Source organism: Diplotaxodon limnothrissa, linkage group LG15, assembly GCF_057381915.1.
Source record: "Diplotaxodon limnothrissa isolate DT_005_m linkage group LG15, D_limnothrissa_male_GT1.1, whole genome shotgun sequence".
NCBI lineage: Eukaryota > Metazoa > Chordata > Actinopteri > Cichliformes > Cichlidae > Diplotaxodon > Diplotaxodon limnothrissa.
The window spans coordinates 28,602,645-28,619,468 of record NC_140610.1 but is presented as its reverse complement, the minus strand read 5'-3'; the positions used below and the strand labels follow the sequence as shown (position 1 = coordinate 28,619,468).

General features: G+C 47.5%; 1 protein-coding gene across 1 annotated transcript in view; it reads left to right on the top strand.

Moving 5' to 3' along the window:
• The window catches only part of ppp4r4 (protein phosphatase 4, regulatory subunit 4), a 29,432-nt gene that overhangs the window by 3,908 nt on the left and 8,700 nt on the right, over positions 1 to 16,824 (top strand). Inside the window, exons 2-9 of the mRNA XM_085372021.1 lie at positions 5,099 to 5,172; positions 10,383 to 10,485; positions 10,599 to 10,746; positions 11,175 to 11,248; positions 11,885 to 11,991; positions 12,080 to 12,187; positions 12,371 to 12,492; positions 12,590 to 12,712. Coding sequence (XP_085228147.1) covers positions 5,099 to 5,172; positions 10,383 to 10,485; positions 10,599 to 10,746; positions 11,175 to 11,248; positions 11,885 to 11,991; positions 12,080 to 12,187; positions 12,371 to 12,492; positions 12,590 to 12,712 — 859 coding nt within the window. The remainder of the gene's footprint in view (positions 1 to 5,098; positions 5,173 to 10,382; positions 10,486 to 10,598; positions 10,747 to 11,174; positions 11,249 to 11,884; positions 11,992 to 12,079; positions 12,188 to 12,370; positions 12,493 to 12,589; positions 12,713 to 16,824) is intronic.

The window sequence follows — 16,824 nt, the reverse complement described above, 5'->3', positions numbered from 1 at the left end:
TATCTGCAATTTGTCCATACAAACTGGTACATTCCCGACACAAATGAAAATAGCTAAAGTAACACCATTGTTCAAAAATGGAGATAAACACCAATTCACAAATTATAGGCCTGTCTCTCTACTTTCTCAATTTTCAAAAATACTGGAAAAAATTTTTATTAATAGACTCGACAAATTTATAGACAAACACAAAATAATAACGGATAGTCAGTATGGTTTCAGATCAAATAGATCAACATCATTGGCATTAATAGAATTGATCGAAAATATCACTAACAATATAGATAAAAGACAATGTATAGCTAGTATATTCATCGACCTAAAAAAAGCTTTTGATACAATTAATCATGAAATATTACTCGATAAATTGGAGTATTATGGCATTAGAGGAGTGGTGTTAGAGTGGGTAAAGAGTTATTTGAGAGACAGGAAGCAATTTGTGAAAATTGGGGAACATCAATCAGAGTGTATGGACATTGTTTGTGGAGTGCTGCAGGGGTCAGTATTGGGACCAAAGCTGTTTATCCTCTATATCAACGATATATGTAGAACATCAGATATATTACAGTTTATTCTATTTGCAGATGATACAAATATTTTTTGTGCTGGAGAGAACTTACAGCAGCTTTTGGAAATTGTCACACAAGAAATGATTAAACTGAAAACATGGTTTGATAGAAATAAGTTATCATTAAATTTGGAAAAAACGACATTTATGTTATTCGGAAATTATAAAAAAGATGCCGAAGCAAAGTTATTAGTAAATAATGTCAAATTTCTGGGTGTGATAATAGATAACAAAATCTGCTGGAAACCTAATATAAAGTATTTACAAGCTAAACTGTCAAGAAGTGTCTCCATACTGAGTAAAGTTAAATATTGTTTGCCTTCCAAATCACTCCGGGTACTTTACTGTTCACTTATATTGCCATATTTGGAATACTGTGCGGAAATTTGGGGAAACACATATAAAACTTCACTTCAACCAATATGTAAAATTTAAAAAAAAGCAATCAGGATGATTAGTAAAGCTGGATATAGAGACCATACTAACACCATGTTTTTGAAATTAAAAATATTGAAGTTTATGGATCTTATAAAATACAAAACGGCAAAAATTATGTATAAAGCTAGATACAATATGTTACCAGGAAATATACAGAGGATGTTCTATGACAGAGAAGGAGACTATGAACTAAGCGGTAAGTTGAATCTGAAGATCCTTAAAGCACGGTCAAATGTTAAAACTTTTTGCGTAACTATTTATGGAGTAAAACTGTGGAATAGCTTTACTGCAGAATTACAGCAATGCTCAGGAATTGGCAAGTTCATAAAACAAACAAACAAAAAAGGCAGCGGCTGCATTACTGCAGCTGCAGCCCCAATCCGTCTGTTGATCTCCGGCTCCCTTCTCCCATCACTCGCGAACAAGACCCCGAGATACTTGAACTCCTCCACTTGGGGCAGCATATTCCAGCATATAAAATAAAATAATGTTTTGTGTTAACACTCGCTCTTTCAAATAGATTCAAGTAAAACACAGCAAAAAATAAATAAAATCAAAGATTCAGTGGCACTAAGTCCTGTTGCTCTTAAATGCATTTTCACCCATTTAGCAGGAGTGGGGCCGATGGAGGTTTGTCAGTGTCGTGTCAGTGGGAGGATTTAGAGATTTCTCAGTGAATTTCACACTCCCGTGGCGGCTTGCTAGGTGCTTGAGATTTGAAGTTAAATTTTTCGCTGTCGAAAGAAGTTTTCTTCCCACGCAGAGTGTACAGCGGACGCTAATGTTTTTGTCACTTTTTACGGACTAAAACTTAAAGTAATTTCAGTACATCCACCCTTTAAACGCTGCATGGTTGTACTCTCTCCCACACTCCATATTATCCATTGTTGATCGACACACGTCTGTTGCTGCCACGTGCACCGCACGTGCTTACATCATTGTCATGAGACACTCTCACAAACAAAATCACAACACTTTAGTAACACAGTAACGCAGCATGCTTACGGGAAGGTAACAGTTATATAATTACTTTTTTGCAATGCTAATCCCTTACATTTCTCGTTACTTGAAAAAGTAATTGGATTACAGTAACATGTTACTTGTAACGCATTACTGGCCATCTGGTCGAGAATGACCGAGCTAAAATCCTGACAGACTTCCAGATAGACAGACAAGTTGGTGATGGCTAACCAACCAGACATAGAAGTGGTGGACCCTCAAGCTGACAGGACGAGATGGGAACTTTAAAAAAAAAACAAAAAAACAAAATTCCCCTCTCACCCCTGCAGTCGGTCTATCCTCCAATCTCGGGTCCTCTACCAGAGGCCTGGGAGATTGAGGGTCCTGCGCAGTATCTTAGCTGTTACTAGCACTGCGCTCTTCTGGAAAGAGATCTCAAATGTTGTTCCTGGGATCTCTGGAGCCACTTGTCTAGCTTGGGAGTCACTACACCTAGTGCTCTGATTACCGCTTGGACCACTGTTACCTTCACCCTCCACATCTTCTTGAGCTCTTCGCTGAACCCTTGGTACTTCTCCAGCTTCTCAAGTTTGGAAAGCTGGTATTCATGTGAAGAGTGATGTCACCCCACACTTCTTCCGTCCACGTTCTGTCCCCTTTGCATATGTTGCCCTCAGTGAAGAGGAACAGAAGCTACCTCTAGAAGTCAAAGTTGTAAAAAACACTATGCAAACTGATAAATAGAACCTCAGCTCTTCACAAGTTTCAGCTTGGTCCAGAACTTGCACACCTCCTTGGGTATCAGGTACTGTATGGCCAAACTGCACTGGTGGAGCTCCCCTGATGGCAGACCAAAACCTAATGAAGAAGGGCCTGTGGTTACAGATCTGAAGAAGGTCTGATTGCAGTAAAATGGTTCGACAACAAATGTGTCAACCCTCTAAACAATGCCTGTGGGTTCATGCCTCTTTCATCTGTCAAAAGGTGGAGCAAAAACTCCAACGCAAAGATCACTATTGCATGCCCATCACTCATCCTTACATATAATTAGCATATGGGAGGAACTGAGTTTTCTGATATGCTATTACACCTGTATAAGACAAGTTATAAGTTATAAGTTACAAGTTAAGGAGATGGCATATTCTGCTGTTCGGATACATCGTTGACTTGAATTCCTGGTCTACACGAGTTCCTGTGCCCTACAGAACCAGAAACCAATGGCTCTCAAAAGGTTCCACCTGGCTGTGTCTGAACCAAGTCAACAAACCAGATTTGCACTGTTTTTGTTTTATTTTTATTTTTTGCAAAGCAAAAATGATTTTGCACAGTAGCATTCAATCAGAAATGGCCTGAATGTGAGTGTTTTGCACTTTTTCATAGTTGCAGATTTAAAAAATATATATTTTGTTTTTTGATATAATACTTTCCTTTGATGGAATGAAAACCAGCAATGTTTGCTGGCATGCTACTTGAAATAATCTGTATCCAATGCCCGGGATAGTTTTTGTTATTAATTTAATTATAATTTGGCACTTTATTTGATTTTTCTTCAACTGTAAATTCTACTGTACTTGTGTTTGCATGACAAATACGTAAACCATTAAGTGGCATCTCAACCATTTAGTAGAGGTCCAGATAATCTTCCACAGCACACCTAATCATTTCTCACGCCACACCTATGTGCCACAGCACAGTGGTTGGGAAACACTGATCTATACAGTTATACATAAACAAGATCCCGAGATACTTGAACTCATCCCTGACCCGGAGTGGGCACTCCATTGTTTTTTCCAGCTGACAATCATAGGGTCAGAGTTGGAGTTGCTGTTTCTCATTCTTTATGGCTTGCTCTAAGCACAGGTGGGTTTTTTTTGTGTTGTTTTGTTTTTTAGTTGTAGTTACCACAGGTATTAATACCCAGGTCCTTAAAAGGCTCTGGCTATGATCTTTGACAAAGGTCTGACAGAGGTCTGATTAGCTTTAGTCTGTGTGGCAGGCAATATCACAGACTTATCATTAACTTCTCACATCTTGTCATGTTATCATATGATGACAACAAACATTTTAATGCAAAATGTGTACTTTACAGAGAAATAATTTTACTGTATTAGTACTTACTGTGCTAACATGCAGTTAACGTTATTTATTGTTACTACCCTGTGGGACCTTTGTAGTAATAGTTATTCTATGGCATGAATCATATTTTTTCAGAGAAAAAATATTTCGCCCTACTTTATGGGAGCTTGGGCCCCCTTGTTTAGTCAAATAAATCAGACCCCCACATCTCTGCAACAGAAATTTATTGTGCATACAAGCACCTCTCAAACAGCTTCTTCCACTGGGCCATTCAGACTGTTAACAAATACTACCCCCTCCTCCCTCACATATATATAGCCCTTAACTGACCTCTGAATTCCTAACTGTTGCTCAGACCTGATTCTGGGATCCTCTCGTACTCATAATCACTCTCACCGAGGCAGTGACCTTAAGACCCTAATTCTCCAATCAAATTCTTTCCTCCCATAAACTGCTCTTGTGCTCGTTTCCTGCAAGTTTGCGCATGGTCATTTTAATGCATTATTTTTTTGCTTTTACATCCTATCACTCAATGTTCTCAAAAAATGATCCCAATCCATGTCCAAACACAACTGTTTCCAATGTGCTGCAACTGCATGAAAACAAGGTGATCATTATAATGATCACCTTGTTTGGTGTTTTCCCCACTCCAAAAATTCTGGTGTTTTTTGAGTGGGGAAATGCCTCAAAAACCAAAACAAGCAGTCCCAAGGAACAGAATTTAGAAGAATTTAGAAGTCAGTCAGTCTAAGCTCAACCTCAAGACAAACATTTTCCTGGAGTCACAGAAAGCTTAATTCACATTTGCATATCCACCACAGAGGTTGCCAGGAAAGACCACCAGAGACTGCAGACACAAAGATCTTACAAAGACTATGCTTCATAAGCTGAATGCAGTTTTAGAGATTTTTAATGTCATATTTACCTCTGATGGTCTCATATATGATTAGGGTCTGTGTTGGGTCAACTGTCATTAAAGCTCACCTAAGGACAGCACAATCATATCAAACAGGTAACTCTGATCAGCTGACTTTGTATTTTTGTTTTTCCCATCAGACTGCAGAAGAGATTGATCAGCTGACTGTGGATGAAGACCTAAATGACATTGAGAGAGCTGTCTACCTCCTCAGGTGAGTCTCAGCAAAGGTTTATGCGCAGGTCAACAGCACTTCAAACTGTAACCCCACCTAGTGCCCCAGGTTTGTCAGACAGCTCCAGGTGCAGATCTGTTCATTCCTGTGGGGAAATGAAGAAACTGGAGCAGAGTTCAAGCTGAGACTATAACCATAATCCTTTTTAACCTGCCACAGAGTTTCTTTTTCTCTAAGTTAAATAGGTTACAATGAGACTAAAATAAGTTCAGCTATGTTTACAGTAAAGAACAAATACAAAAGCTTTTGTAGTTATGTGGATTTCTGGATGCCTTGGGTGGAGCTGAAAGCATTGTCCTCCACCCGTCCTCCTTTGCTGTGACCCAGTAAACTGTGGAGCTAATTGAACAATGGAAGTAATCAGCAGTCCAATCCCAGAGGGTTTAAATTAGTTCACTGAACTCATTCATAAACAGGACTTGAGCCTACAGGACTCCGACTGGAGTCTGGAGCAGATCTGAACCCATAAACCTGCCCTGTTCAGGTCGTCTTCGTTTGTTTGCTTGTTATTTTTTAAATCAACAATATTTTTTATTATTCTCAAATAAATATTAAGTAAAGAAACAGAAGCAAAACAACAAAAATATATTTTTTTAAAAACGAGACACAAACAAGCCTCATGAGATCACAAGTAATATGTTCGTAGTGCTTGCCTTCACTGCCCCCCCCGTCCCGTTTGGTTCTTTTGCCATCAGAATTATTGTCTAAAGGCAAAGAAAGATGCCCAATGGATTTACTTTATCAAATGGACCATCCCGGCCTTGGTCTATTTGATTCACCTTTGCTTTTATTGTGTGGAGGTAAACACAGACGACACGAGAGCTCTCGATTAACACTGCTCATTTATTACTCATCACCACACAACTGAATACTTTCCCCTCCAAAACACAGCAACAACACTTCCTGAGAACTGGGTGTGAGTGGAGCCCTTCCAGTGGTCCACCACACATGCCCCCCCCCCCCCCCCCCCCCCCCCCCGAACACCCAGTAGGGTCATCCCCTAGTCCAGAACCCTTGCTTTAATTAAACGTCCAGAACGGCTGAGACAGCACATAGGGAGCGAAGCACGGGGGTGGGCTCTCGGGCAAGAATTCCCCAGGGACCCGGAGGGGCTGACCGAGGACAAGTTCAGCCGAGGAAGCCCTGAGATCTTCTTTAACCGCGCAGGGCAACCCCAGTAAAACCCATGGAAGGTGGTCAACCCAGTTGCCATCTGTGAGAGAAGCGGCCTTAAGCGACCGGTGGAAACGTTCGCATATCCCGTTGGCCTGTGGGTGGTACGCAGTGGTTTGGTGGACCTTGACCCCCAGGCCGTCAGCCATGGCAGACCAACGAACTGGGGGCCCCTGTCTGAGGTGATGTCGGCGGGGGAACGAAACGCGAAACCCACGTTGACAAAAATGCCTTGGCCACTGCTGCTGCTGTAGTAGACGCCAGAAGCACTTGGTTGTGCAGTCCACTACAGTTAAAAGGTGCGTGAAACCTTGTGACTGCAGCAGAGGACCAACCAGATCCACATGCACATGATCAAAACGCCTCCCTGGAACGCGGAAGGATTCGAGGGGCGCCTATGTGCCTATGGATCTTAGCACGTTGGCATGGGATGCACGCGGCTGCCCAGTCTTTCACCGATTTATGAAGGCCCGGCCAAACGAACCTAGAGCTGACCAGCTTGACCGAGGCCCGGACGCCTGGATGAGAGAGGGTGTGTACGGAGTCGAAAATGCAACGACGCCACGAAAGGGGAACTACAGGGCGTGGACGGCTGGTGGAAACATCACAAAACAGGCTAGGCCCACCGTTCCACACGGGTCTGTCCTCCAGTACAAGGCCCGTTTGCGCAGACCGAAGGGCAAGGACGTCCGGGTCGGCCTGTTGGTCAGCGGCCATAGCCTCAATGTCTATGCCAACATAAACGGGAGAAACCAGCACGCGGGATAGACAGTCAGCCACGCAGTTGGACTTACTAGCCACGTGCTGAATGTCAGTTGTGAACTCGGAAATGGCTGCCAACTGGCGCTGCTGGCGCCCGCTCCACGGATCAGAGACCTTGGACATCGCGAATGTCAAGGGTTTATGATCAACGTACACGGTGAAGCTCCGACCCTTAAGAAAAAACGAAAATGCCGCGTTGCGAGGTGCAGGGCCAGCAACTCCTTGTCAAAAACGCTATATTTGCGCTCACTGTTTCTAAGCGTGCGACTAAAAAAAGCGAGCAGTGGCCAGGCACCGGAGACCCGCTGTTCTAACACTGCACCCACCGCCACGTCCGACACGTCGGAGGTCAACGCAATCTCCGCCGACGGAAACGGGTGGGCCAGCAGGGCGGCGTTTGCCAGCGCGGCCTTGGCCCCAGAAAATGCCTGGATGCGTTCAGTGAGCCAATCAATTGGGTCCTTACCTGTTTTACCTTACCTTTTTCAAGGCAGCATAGAGAGGCTGCAGCAGGTGCGCAGCTCTGCGGTTGTACAAATTGACCATCCCCAAGAACTCCTGCAGCGCTTTAACGGACGCGGGACGCGGAAAAGCTGAAACGGCCCGGACCTTGTCTGGCAACGGAACCACACCATCAGCGGAAATGCGGTGGCCCAAGAAATCCAGAACCGGCAAGCCAAACTGGCACTTGGAGAAGTTGACGATCAGGCCGTGTGCCGCCAAGCGCTGGAAAACCTGATGCAGATGGGACGCGTGCTGACTCTCAGAACAGCTGGCCACCAATATATCGTCAAGGTACACGAAGTCGAAAGGCAGCCCGCGCAAGACAGAGTCCATCAACCGCTGAAGTCAATTTTAGAAAAAATCGAGGCACCTCGATTTTTTCTAAAATTGACTTGGTGCGGGGGTATCACCGGGTTCCCGTGCGCACTGAAGACGTCCCCAAAACTGCCGTTATTACCCCTTTCGGCCTGTTTGAATTTTTCGCGCATACCATTCGGCCTGAAAGGCGCCGCCCAGACTGTCTTGCGCGGGCTGCCTTTCGTCTTCGTGTACCTTGACGATACGAGGTGGCCGGAAAAATCCTGGATGTGGGGAATCGGGTAACGGTCGTTCTCTGTAACATTATTCAAACGGCGAAAATCCCCACACGGCCGCCACCGACCGTCTGACTTGGGCACCATGTGTAGCGGAGAAGCCCAGGCACTATTCGACAGCTGCACTATGCCGAGGCGCTCCATTGCGGCAAACTCTTCCCGAGCGACGGAGAGTTTCGCAGGGTCGAGGCGGCGCGCGCGTGCGAACACCGGGGTACCGACCGTCGGAATATAATGTTCAACCCTGTGCTTCGTTGCCGTGTTCGAGAAATTAGGAACAGTCAGTGAAGGGAACTCCAAGAGCAAACGCTGAAAAACATTCCCTGAAGTCACAAAATTAGCCCGATTCAGGGGCTCGATGGTGCGAGTGAAACGGGGTATTGAAGAAAAAGACAGGGCATCAATTAAGCGTCTGTTAGTGACATCGACCAGCAGTCCGTGGGCACAAAGAAAATCGGCGCCCAAAATAGGTACAGAGCTAGTGGCAACAACAAAGGTCCATTGGAAATCCTGACCATGAAAACAAACAGTCACGAACCTTTCCCTGAACGTTGCGATGGGAGAGCCATTAGCTGCAATAAGCTGCAGTCCGCAGCCTGCTGCTAAACTGTCGCCTCCGGACGGGGGAAGGAGGCTCTTCTGGGAGCCGGAGTCCACTAGGAAACGTCTCCCAGAGCGCGAGTCTTCTATGAAGAGCAGTTTTTCTTTGTCGCTAGCAGTGGCGGCCGCTACAGCGCGCTGGCGGGGCCCGTGTCCCAGGGTCAGAAAAGCACAAGGCAGCAGAGAGCAGCGCGCTCCGGCGCCAAAACGCTGATGGTAGAAACAGAGGTCCCGTCCGTGGTGTTGCTGTGCCGCGATCTTTGCCGTCAGCGAAGGATCGGATACGTCGGGGCAGGTCAACGGGGAAGTGGAAGGCGCCGCCGGTGAGGCTGGAACTAGGTCGTGATCGTGGAAAGTGCGGGTAGCCAGGAGAATATGATCCGCGTCCTCAGCCAGTGAGCGATAATCCTTTGTGCCCAGAAGCGGAGAGTTGGCGAGGCCGGCTCTCACGGCAGCCGGCAGCTGTCGGAGGAAGATGTGGGCGAAGAGGAATCCCCCGTCGTCCGGTCCGAGAAAGGATAGCATGTGCTCCATCAGTTCGAGAGCCGTACCGCCACCCAGGCCTGAGAGGCAGAGGAGCTTCTCGGCTCGCTCTGCATTGGAGAGGGCATTGCGCCGAAGAAGCAACTCCTTAAGGGCGGCATACTTCCCTCGGGTGGGTGGGTCCCGGAATAGAGTCAACGCACGACGGGTGGCTAGTGGGTTGAGAGAGGCCACCACATGGTGATATCAGCCGAGATGCCACGAAGAGCAAACTGAGCCTCCACGTGCACGAACCACGACGGGGGATCGTGAAGCCAAAAGTCTGGCAGCTTGAGCGCCACAGCAAACGCAGCTGCAGCCGTAGGCAGAGGGCTGGCGGCTGCTGATGCATCCAGAGCGGAGTCGGTGCCACCATCGGACTGCACCATGTTCGAGTCAGGGGTTACCATTGTGGAGGTAAACACAGATGACACGAGAGCTCTCGATTAACACTGCTCGTTTATTACTCATCACCACACAACTGAATACTTTTCCCTCCAAAACACAGCAACAACACTTCCTGAGAACTGGGTGTGAGTGGAGCCCTCCAGTGGTCCACCACAATTGTTTATTTTATTCTATTTTCACTTGCTACACATGGGACAGGGGAAAGAAAAGGGAGAAAGAAAGAGAGGTAGGGAAAGAAAAACAGCAGGGAAGAGGAACGGTGATAAAGGGCAAAAAAACAAAAACCAACAAAACAAACAGACAAAAAATACATATATCAATCACCTAGATCACATGTTGAGAAAGAAAAAAGAGAAAACAAGCAAAAAAAAGAGAGCAATATAATAAACAATATAATAAACAACATCAAATAAAGAGCAGTAGTTTGTTGTGTTTCAGCAGTAGTAACAGCAGTAGAAGATGAAACTGAACAGTGCAAAGCAGCTACCATAGACCAATCCACACCTTTCTGACCTGGAAACATTCTGACTACTCATTCTATCTCCCCTCTTTCCTCCCCTCTCTCTTCCCTCCGTCTCCCCTTCTATGTCAACTCTGCATCCCCGCTGTCTCCCCTCGGCTCTTCAGTGTTGGTCAGGAGGTGCAGAGGGTCAGTGTCATCAGTAACCTCTCGAGTCTCGTCCGACAGAATCCAGCTGAAACATTTCGTAGAGTGGTACCAAAAGTTCGGGTAAGTTACCTCTGTCACACTGTACTTCAAGGACATCAGAGTATGGCCACAAAATGACAGGTGCAATGTACAGGTGTGTCTTACAGGTAACCTGTCCTGTCTGTGTGACCCAGGAGGTTCTGAACGGAGCTGGAGCTGAAATCCAGCTGGCTGCAGCGGCGTCATTTTTAACCATCCTTCAAGATGACATCATACTGATCCACACCCACACTTACTCCATCCTAAAGATTGTCTTGTTGCACCTGAACCACAGAGACACAGGTAAAAACCTGAACTTCAGACGTGACAACAAGAAAAAAAGAAACCCTGGTTTGCTGGGCTCCTTTCATTGATAACAGTTTCAAATGTGTCCAGGTCCTTTCTCCCTGTAGAGATCTGTAGGTCCTGATGAGAAGGTGTGTGGTTGCGATTTTTGTGTAAGTGCTATAATTGTGGTGTTATTCTTTGATGGACCTTTCCAGTCTACGGTGTACGTATGACAGCTGGGATAAGCTCTAACCTCACACCCCAAAGACAATATTCAATAAAAGCAACTTTTGCTTGCTCCAGATTTTAAGAATATTCCATGGCTTATAAATAATGACATCATTTTTATACTGCCAACATACAGGTATAAAACATCTGTATATCTGACATTCTGACATCAAAGTTGCCTTGTTTGTTACTGATTTTGCCATCTTCATTGACAGTGGTGAGCAACGCCTGGCTGGAAACTCTGCTATTAGCTATCAACGCTCTGCCCAAAGAAACCATCAAACAAGAGGTCAGTTAATGCTGGCTAATCAGTTAATCCAAAATGCTGCAGTAAGAGTACTTACAAGGACTAAAAAGAGAGAGCATATTTCTCCTATTTTGGCTTCCCTTCATTAGCTCCCTGTTAAATCCAGAAATTAAAATCCTGCTCCTCACATACAACGTCTTAAACAATCAGGCCCCATCTTATCTTTTGGGGCAGGGATAGCTCAGTAGGTAAAGTGGTCGCCCCATGATCGGAAGGTCGGCGGTTCGAATCCACTTAACGGCTACCCTGAGGTACCCCTGAGCAAGGTACCGTCCCTACACACTGCTCCCCGGGCACCTGCTTAGTGGGCTGCCCACTGCTTCACTGAGTGAATGGGTCAAATGCAGAGAAAAACAAGTAATTTCCCCATGGGGATCAATAAAGTATCCATTATTATTATTATTATTATCTTAATGACTTTATAGTACCATATTACCCCATTATAGCACTTCGCTCTCGCACTGCAGGCTTACTTGTTGTTCATACAATATTTAAAAGTAGAATAGGAGGGAGACAGACACTATCTCTACTTTTAAGATTAGGCTTAATTGCAAAAGAATTGACTTGAACTGATTATTTACCAGATTTATATGGTCAATGAAATGCGTGTCTCCACAGGTGCTGAACCCCCTACTACATCAGTCTCAGCTGTCTCACGCTCCTCAGGCTCGGCTGGCTAGCTGTCGCATTTTAGGAAAAGTTGCCTGCAAATTTGATTCCTACATGTGAGCTGCAGCAAGTAGTACTCTGTAGTATTATAATACAAAGAGTTCTCTCATTTGGTCTAATACTAACTCTGTTTCTGTGCATCAGTGTAAAGAAGGAGCTGCTGCCTTTGGCTCGTTCTTTATGTCAGGACCCGGAATTTGAAGTCCGAGCCTGTATGTGCCGTCAGCTGGAGAGCATTGCGAGAGCCACTGGGTAATTGCAAGCAAATACTGAATAAACAATCATTGGGTAAAACACAACACTGACCAATCAAAAGCCCTGCACCGACCAGATGAAATCTCACCACTAACCAACCACTAGCCAGACAGTAACCAAGCAACCAAAAATCAAACAAAACCCAACACCTACCAAACATATGTGCTGTTTTTCTTTCAGGGTGGATGACACCAGGACAGAGCTTCTTCCTGATCTAGTGGAACTTGCTGGAGATGAGGACAGCAGTGTCCGCCTTGCTGCCTTTGACACAATCATCAACCTAATGGAGATGATGGACAGCGGTAAGTCAGATTTCATGCGGTATGCATAGGTGGCCCAGTATTTTAGTCTATTCAGTGTGTATTTGTAAACAGCTGGTTTAAAAATTCTTCTTCTCAGATGACCAACTCCACGTTGTCATTCCTTTGGTGATGGCGGTGTGTGAGGCCTCGCTGCAGGAGGATGAAGCAATTATGGCATCTTTGTCATTCCGGTTTGGGAAGCTCTGCAATGAATTGGCAGGTAGGACCAGTAGAAACAAAAGTCATTTGTTTAAATTAATTTTTTTTGGTGTCCACATATATGGACATCACATTTTGGGTTATTTAGACCAAAATACTCAATTTTGCTCTACAAGGGCCTGATATCCACTTACGAGGACATTATACTGCTACTGTTCTATGGAAATTTTAAATGAATATCCTCATATGTGGCTCTCATTTTTCTTAGAAACAAAAATTAGGTAAAAAAAAAAATCTGGTAATTCTTTGTTTTTACATTCATCAAGTCCCAATCAACCTAAATATCAAAGAGAAATTAAAAACGCATGCGGTGGAAGAGTTTGGGTCTTAGGAGGTTAAGACATATCAGGTGAAAGGCTGCAAATAGCAGCAAGTCTGGGAGTTCAGTGAGCTCTACACTTCTAAAGTTACCCGGTGTCACAGGCTGGGTCTCTGACCCAGCGCTCTGAGTTCATGTTTGTATTTGTCTCATTTTGTTATGTGATTTAGTTTGTGTTATTTCCTATCTGCCTTTAGTTTAGGCAGTTATTGTTCCTGGGTTTTCTATGTTTTGGGGTTTTGTATTTATTCATCACATATTAGGTCTGTTAAGTTGTGTTGTCATGTTTTAGTATTTCCTGTTTTATTCTGACAATGTCATGTGTTCTTTGTTTATTGTATTTAGCTTTCCTCTCCTGGTCCTGTCATTAGGTTTATGTCTGTCAGCTGTTTTCCCCCATGTGTCGCCACTTCCCCTGATCACCTCATGTCTGTATTTAAGTCTTTTGTTTTCTTCATGCCATTGTCAGGTCGTCTGCTCATCCATGTCTCATCTCCAGGTACCCATGTCAGTTCACTATGGTTAAGGTTTTTCATGTTTTGTTATTAGTTCACCCAGTTTAGGTTATTGTTTAGTTTTCACCGATGCCCTATTATTTTGTACCCTCGTTGCTAACCTCAATAAACGGCTTGTTTTGTTAATCCACACCACGTTTTGGTCTGCGTTTGAGTCCTCCTCTGTAACACATACGGTCTGCCCCAGCCAGACCGTGACAGTACGACCTGACCACTATGGACTCAGCAGACCGCGAGCTTTACGAGCGTCGGGAGGCAGCCTTCGCCCAGCTGGAGGAGGAGCTCCGCTGGAAGCCGTGGCGTACCCCCGACTACGAGCGCATTTTCCACGGGACTCGGCTAGCTCTCGGAGGTCCCAAGAGCTGCCGAAAGTCCCCGCCTGTTGCGCTGCCTGCATCTAAGCCTTGCTCGCTTCAGGTGGGAGTCCTCCGTGTGGCTTCAGGCGCTCACGCTCCAGCCTCGGTGTCACCATTCTGTGCACCAGGGGCTCAGTCGCTCGCTCCGCCAGCTTCCTCTGTTCGCAGGAAGCGGCGCGCACGCCGCCATAAACCGGACATCGCTGAGCAGCTCACGGTGGTGAGTGAAAATGACTTTTATTCTCACGTCCCGTCTGACATTAACAACAATCGGCTCACTTCCGATCCATGGGGAATTTCCCTTATGGATGACGACGTGGACTGGGAGGATCCGTTTTGTTTTACTCCCTCTACGCAGGGAGGGATGAAAGACAATTCCCGCTCGCTTAAGTCTGCACATGCGGTTAAAGGAAAAACTGTTAACACTTCTACCAGGTCTACAACACTCAGTTCAGGTTTTGTTAAGTCTGGTTCAATCATCCCCAAGTCAGCTCACTCTAAGACCGTTAACCCAAGGACTGCTAATACTAAGACTGCTAAACATGAAGTGGACGGCGGATTCATTTTTGCTAGGTCTGTTTTTGTCGACCCAATACATATTAACCCTAAGCCTGCCGTTTCTAAGACTGTTTTTTCTGAGCCTGCTCCTTTGCCTGTTCGTGTTTCTGCTGCCAGGGCAGCTCGGGCCCAGCGTACCCCTGCACCCGTACCAGTTCCTCGGGTGAGGGAGTCTGAGGCCCAGCTGGTCCCTGCTCTGGTTTCCAGGCCAGCTGAGGCTCTGTCCGTTTCTGCACCCGTACCAGCTCCTCGGGTGGGAAGGGCAGTTGCCCAGCCGTTGCCGGTGCCTGTCCCGGCTTCCGGGGTGAGGGGGGCTGTGAACCAGTCCACCCCTGCACCCATGCCGGTCCCCAGGGTGAGGTCAGCCAGGATACAGCCCGTCTCCGCACCCGTACCTACTCCTCGGGTGGGAGTGGCTAGTGTCCAGCAGGTGCCTGCACCCATTCCTGTTTCTACTGAAGGCTCAGGAGAATTCAGTCCGCAACCAACACCACCATCACTACTGCATGCTTTTCAGTCTATAGCTCAGTCATTAGCTCTGTTAGCAGCCCAGTCAATAGTTCATTTTCCTGTGTTTCCGTTAGCTCAGCCCTTAGCCCACTGTGCAGCTCAGCCAGCTCCCCATTGTTCAGCTCAGTCATTCGCTCCATCACCTGCTCAGCCTTCTGTCCAGCCGGTGGTCTCTACACCTGCTGGTCATGCTTCGTCTGCTGGAGGTTCAGGAGAATCCACCCAGCTTCATGCCTCGTTTGCTGGAGGTTCAGGTGAACCCAGCCAGCTTCATGCTTCGTTTGCTGGAGGTTCAGGAGAACCCAGCCAGCTTCATTCTTCGTCTGCTGGGGGTTCAGGAGAATCCAGCCAGCTTCATGCTTCGTCTGCTGGAGGTTCAGGAGAACCCAGCCAGCTTCATGCTTCGTCTGCTGGAGGTTCAGGAGAACCCAGCCAGCTTCAAGTTTCGTCTGCTGGGGGTTCGGGTGAACCCAGCCGGCTTCAAGTTTCGTCTGCTGGAGGGCCCGAGGAGCCCATCCAGCCTCATGCCTCGTCAGCTGGAGGGCCCGAGGAGCCCATCCAGCCTCATGCCACGTCAGCTGGAGGGCCCGAGGAGCCTGTCCAGCCTCATGCCTCGTCTGCTGGAGGGCCCGAGGAGCCCGTCCAGCCTCATGCCTCGTCTGCTGGAGGGCCCGAGGAGCCCGTCCAGCCTCATGCCTCGTCAGCTGGAGGGCCCGAGGAGCCCGTCCAGCCTCATGCCTCGTCAGCTGGGGGTTCAGCAGAACCGCACCAGCCTCATGCCACGTCAGCTGGGGGTTCAGGAGAACCGCACCAGCCTCAAGCCACGTCAGCTGGAGGGCCCGAGGAGCCCGTCCAGCCTCAAGCCACGTCAGCTGGAGGGCCCGAGGAGCCCGTCCAGCCTCAAGCCACGTCAGCTGGAGGGCCCGAGGAGCCCGTCCAGCCTCAAGCCACGTCAGCTGGGGGGCCCGAGGAGCCCGTCCAGCCACCTTCAGATTCTGCTTCTGTTTCGCCTGCTGCAGCTCCAGCCTGTGCTTCGCCTGCTGCAGCTCCAGCCTGTGCTTCGCCTGCTGCGGCTTCATCAGAGCCTTCGTCTTCGCCTGGTGCGGCTTCGTCAGAGTCTTCATCTTCGCCTGGTGCGGCTTCGTCAGAGTCTTCATCTTCGCCTGGTGCGGCTTTGTCAGAGTCTTCATCTACGCCTGGTCCGGCTTCGTCAGAGTCTTCATCTACGCCTGGTCCGGCTTCGGCCTCTGCTCCTGCTTCTGCCTCACCTGGTCCGGCCTCAGCTTCTGCCTCGCCTGGTTCGGCCTCATCCGAGTCTTCCTCGGCTTCTGCTTCAGCGTCGCCTGGTCCTACGGCTGTTATGCCGCCGCCCAAGCCTCGCTCTGCACCTGGGAATCTTCGGCCACCTGCTGGACGTCACCGCCGTCGAGGTCGGCCACCTGAACTGTTTCTACGCCGTTGCCGTCCACACGGTCGGCCACCTGAACTGTTTCTACGCCGTTGCCGTCCGCACGGTCGGCCCCCTGAACGGTTTCCATGTCGCCACCATTGCCGTCCGCACGGACGGCCCCCGGAACTGTTCGACCATGGACTTCTGTGCCGTCGGCCTCCGGGCCGGCCCCCTGATCACATGAACTATGATTTTCTGGACCGTCACCCTCCGGGTCGGCCCCCTGAGGAGTCATGAACTGTTCCCTGTGCTCCTGTGATTTTGATGGACATTTTGGTTTTTTTGGCCTTGTTTCTGGCCCTCCGTCCTGGACCCCACCGCCCGCCCTTGGTGGGTTGTTTTTGGTTTTGTTTTTCGAGGTTTTGGGCGTCTGGAATCCGCCCTTGAGGGGGGGGGGCTCTGTCA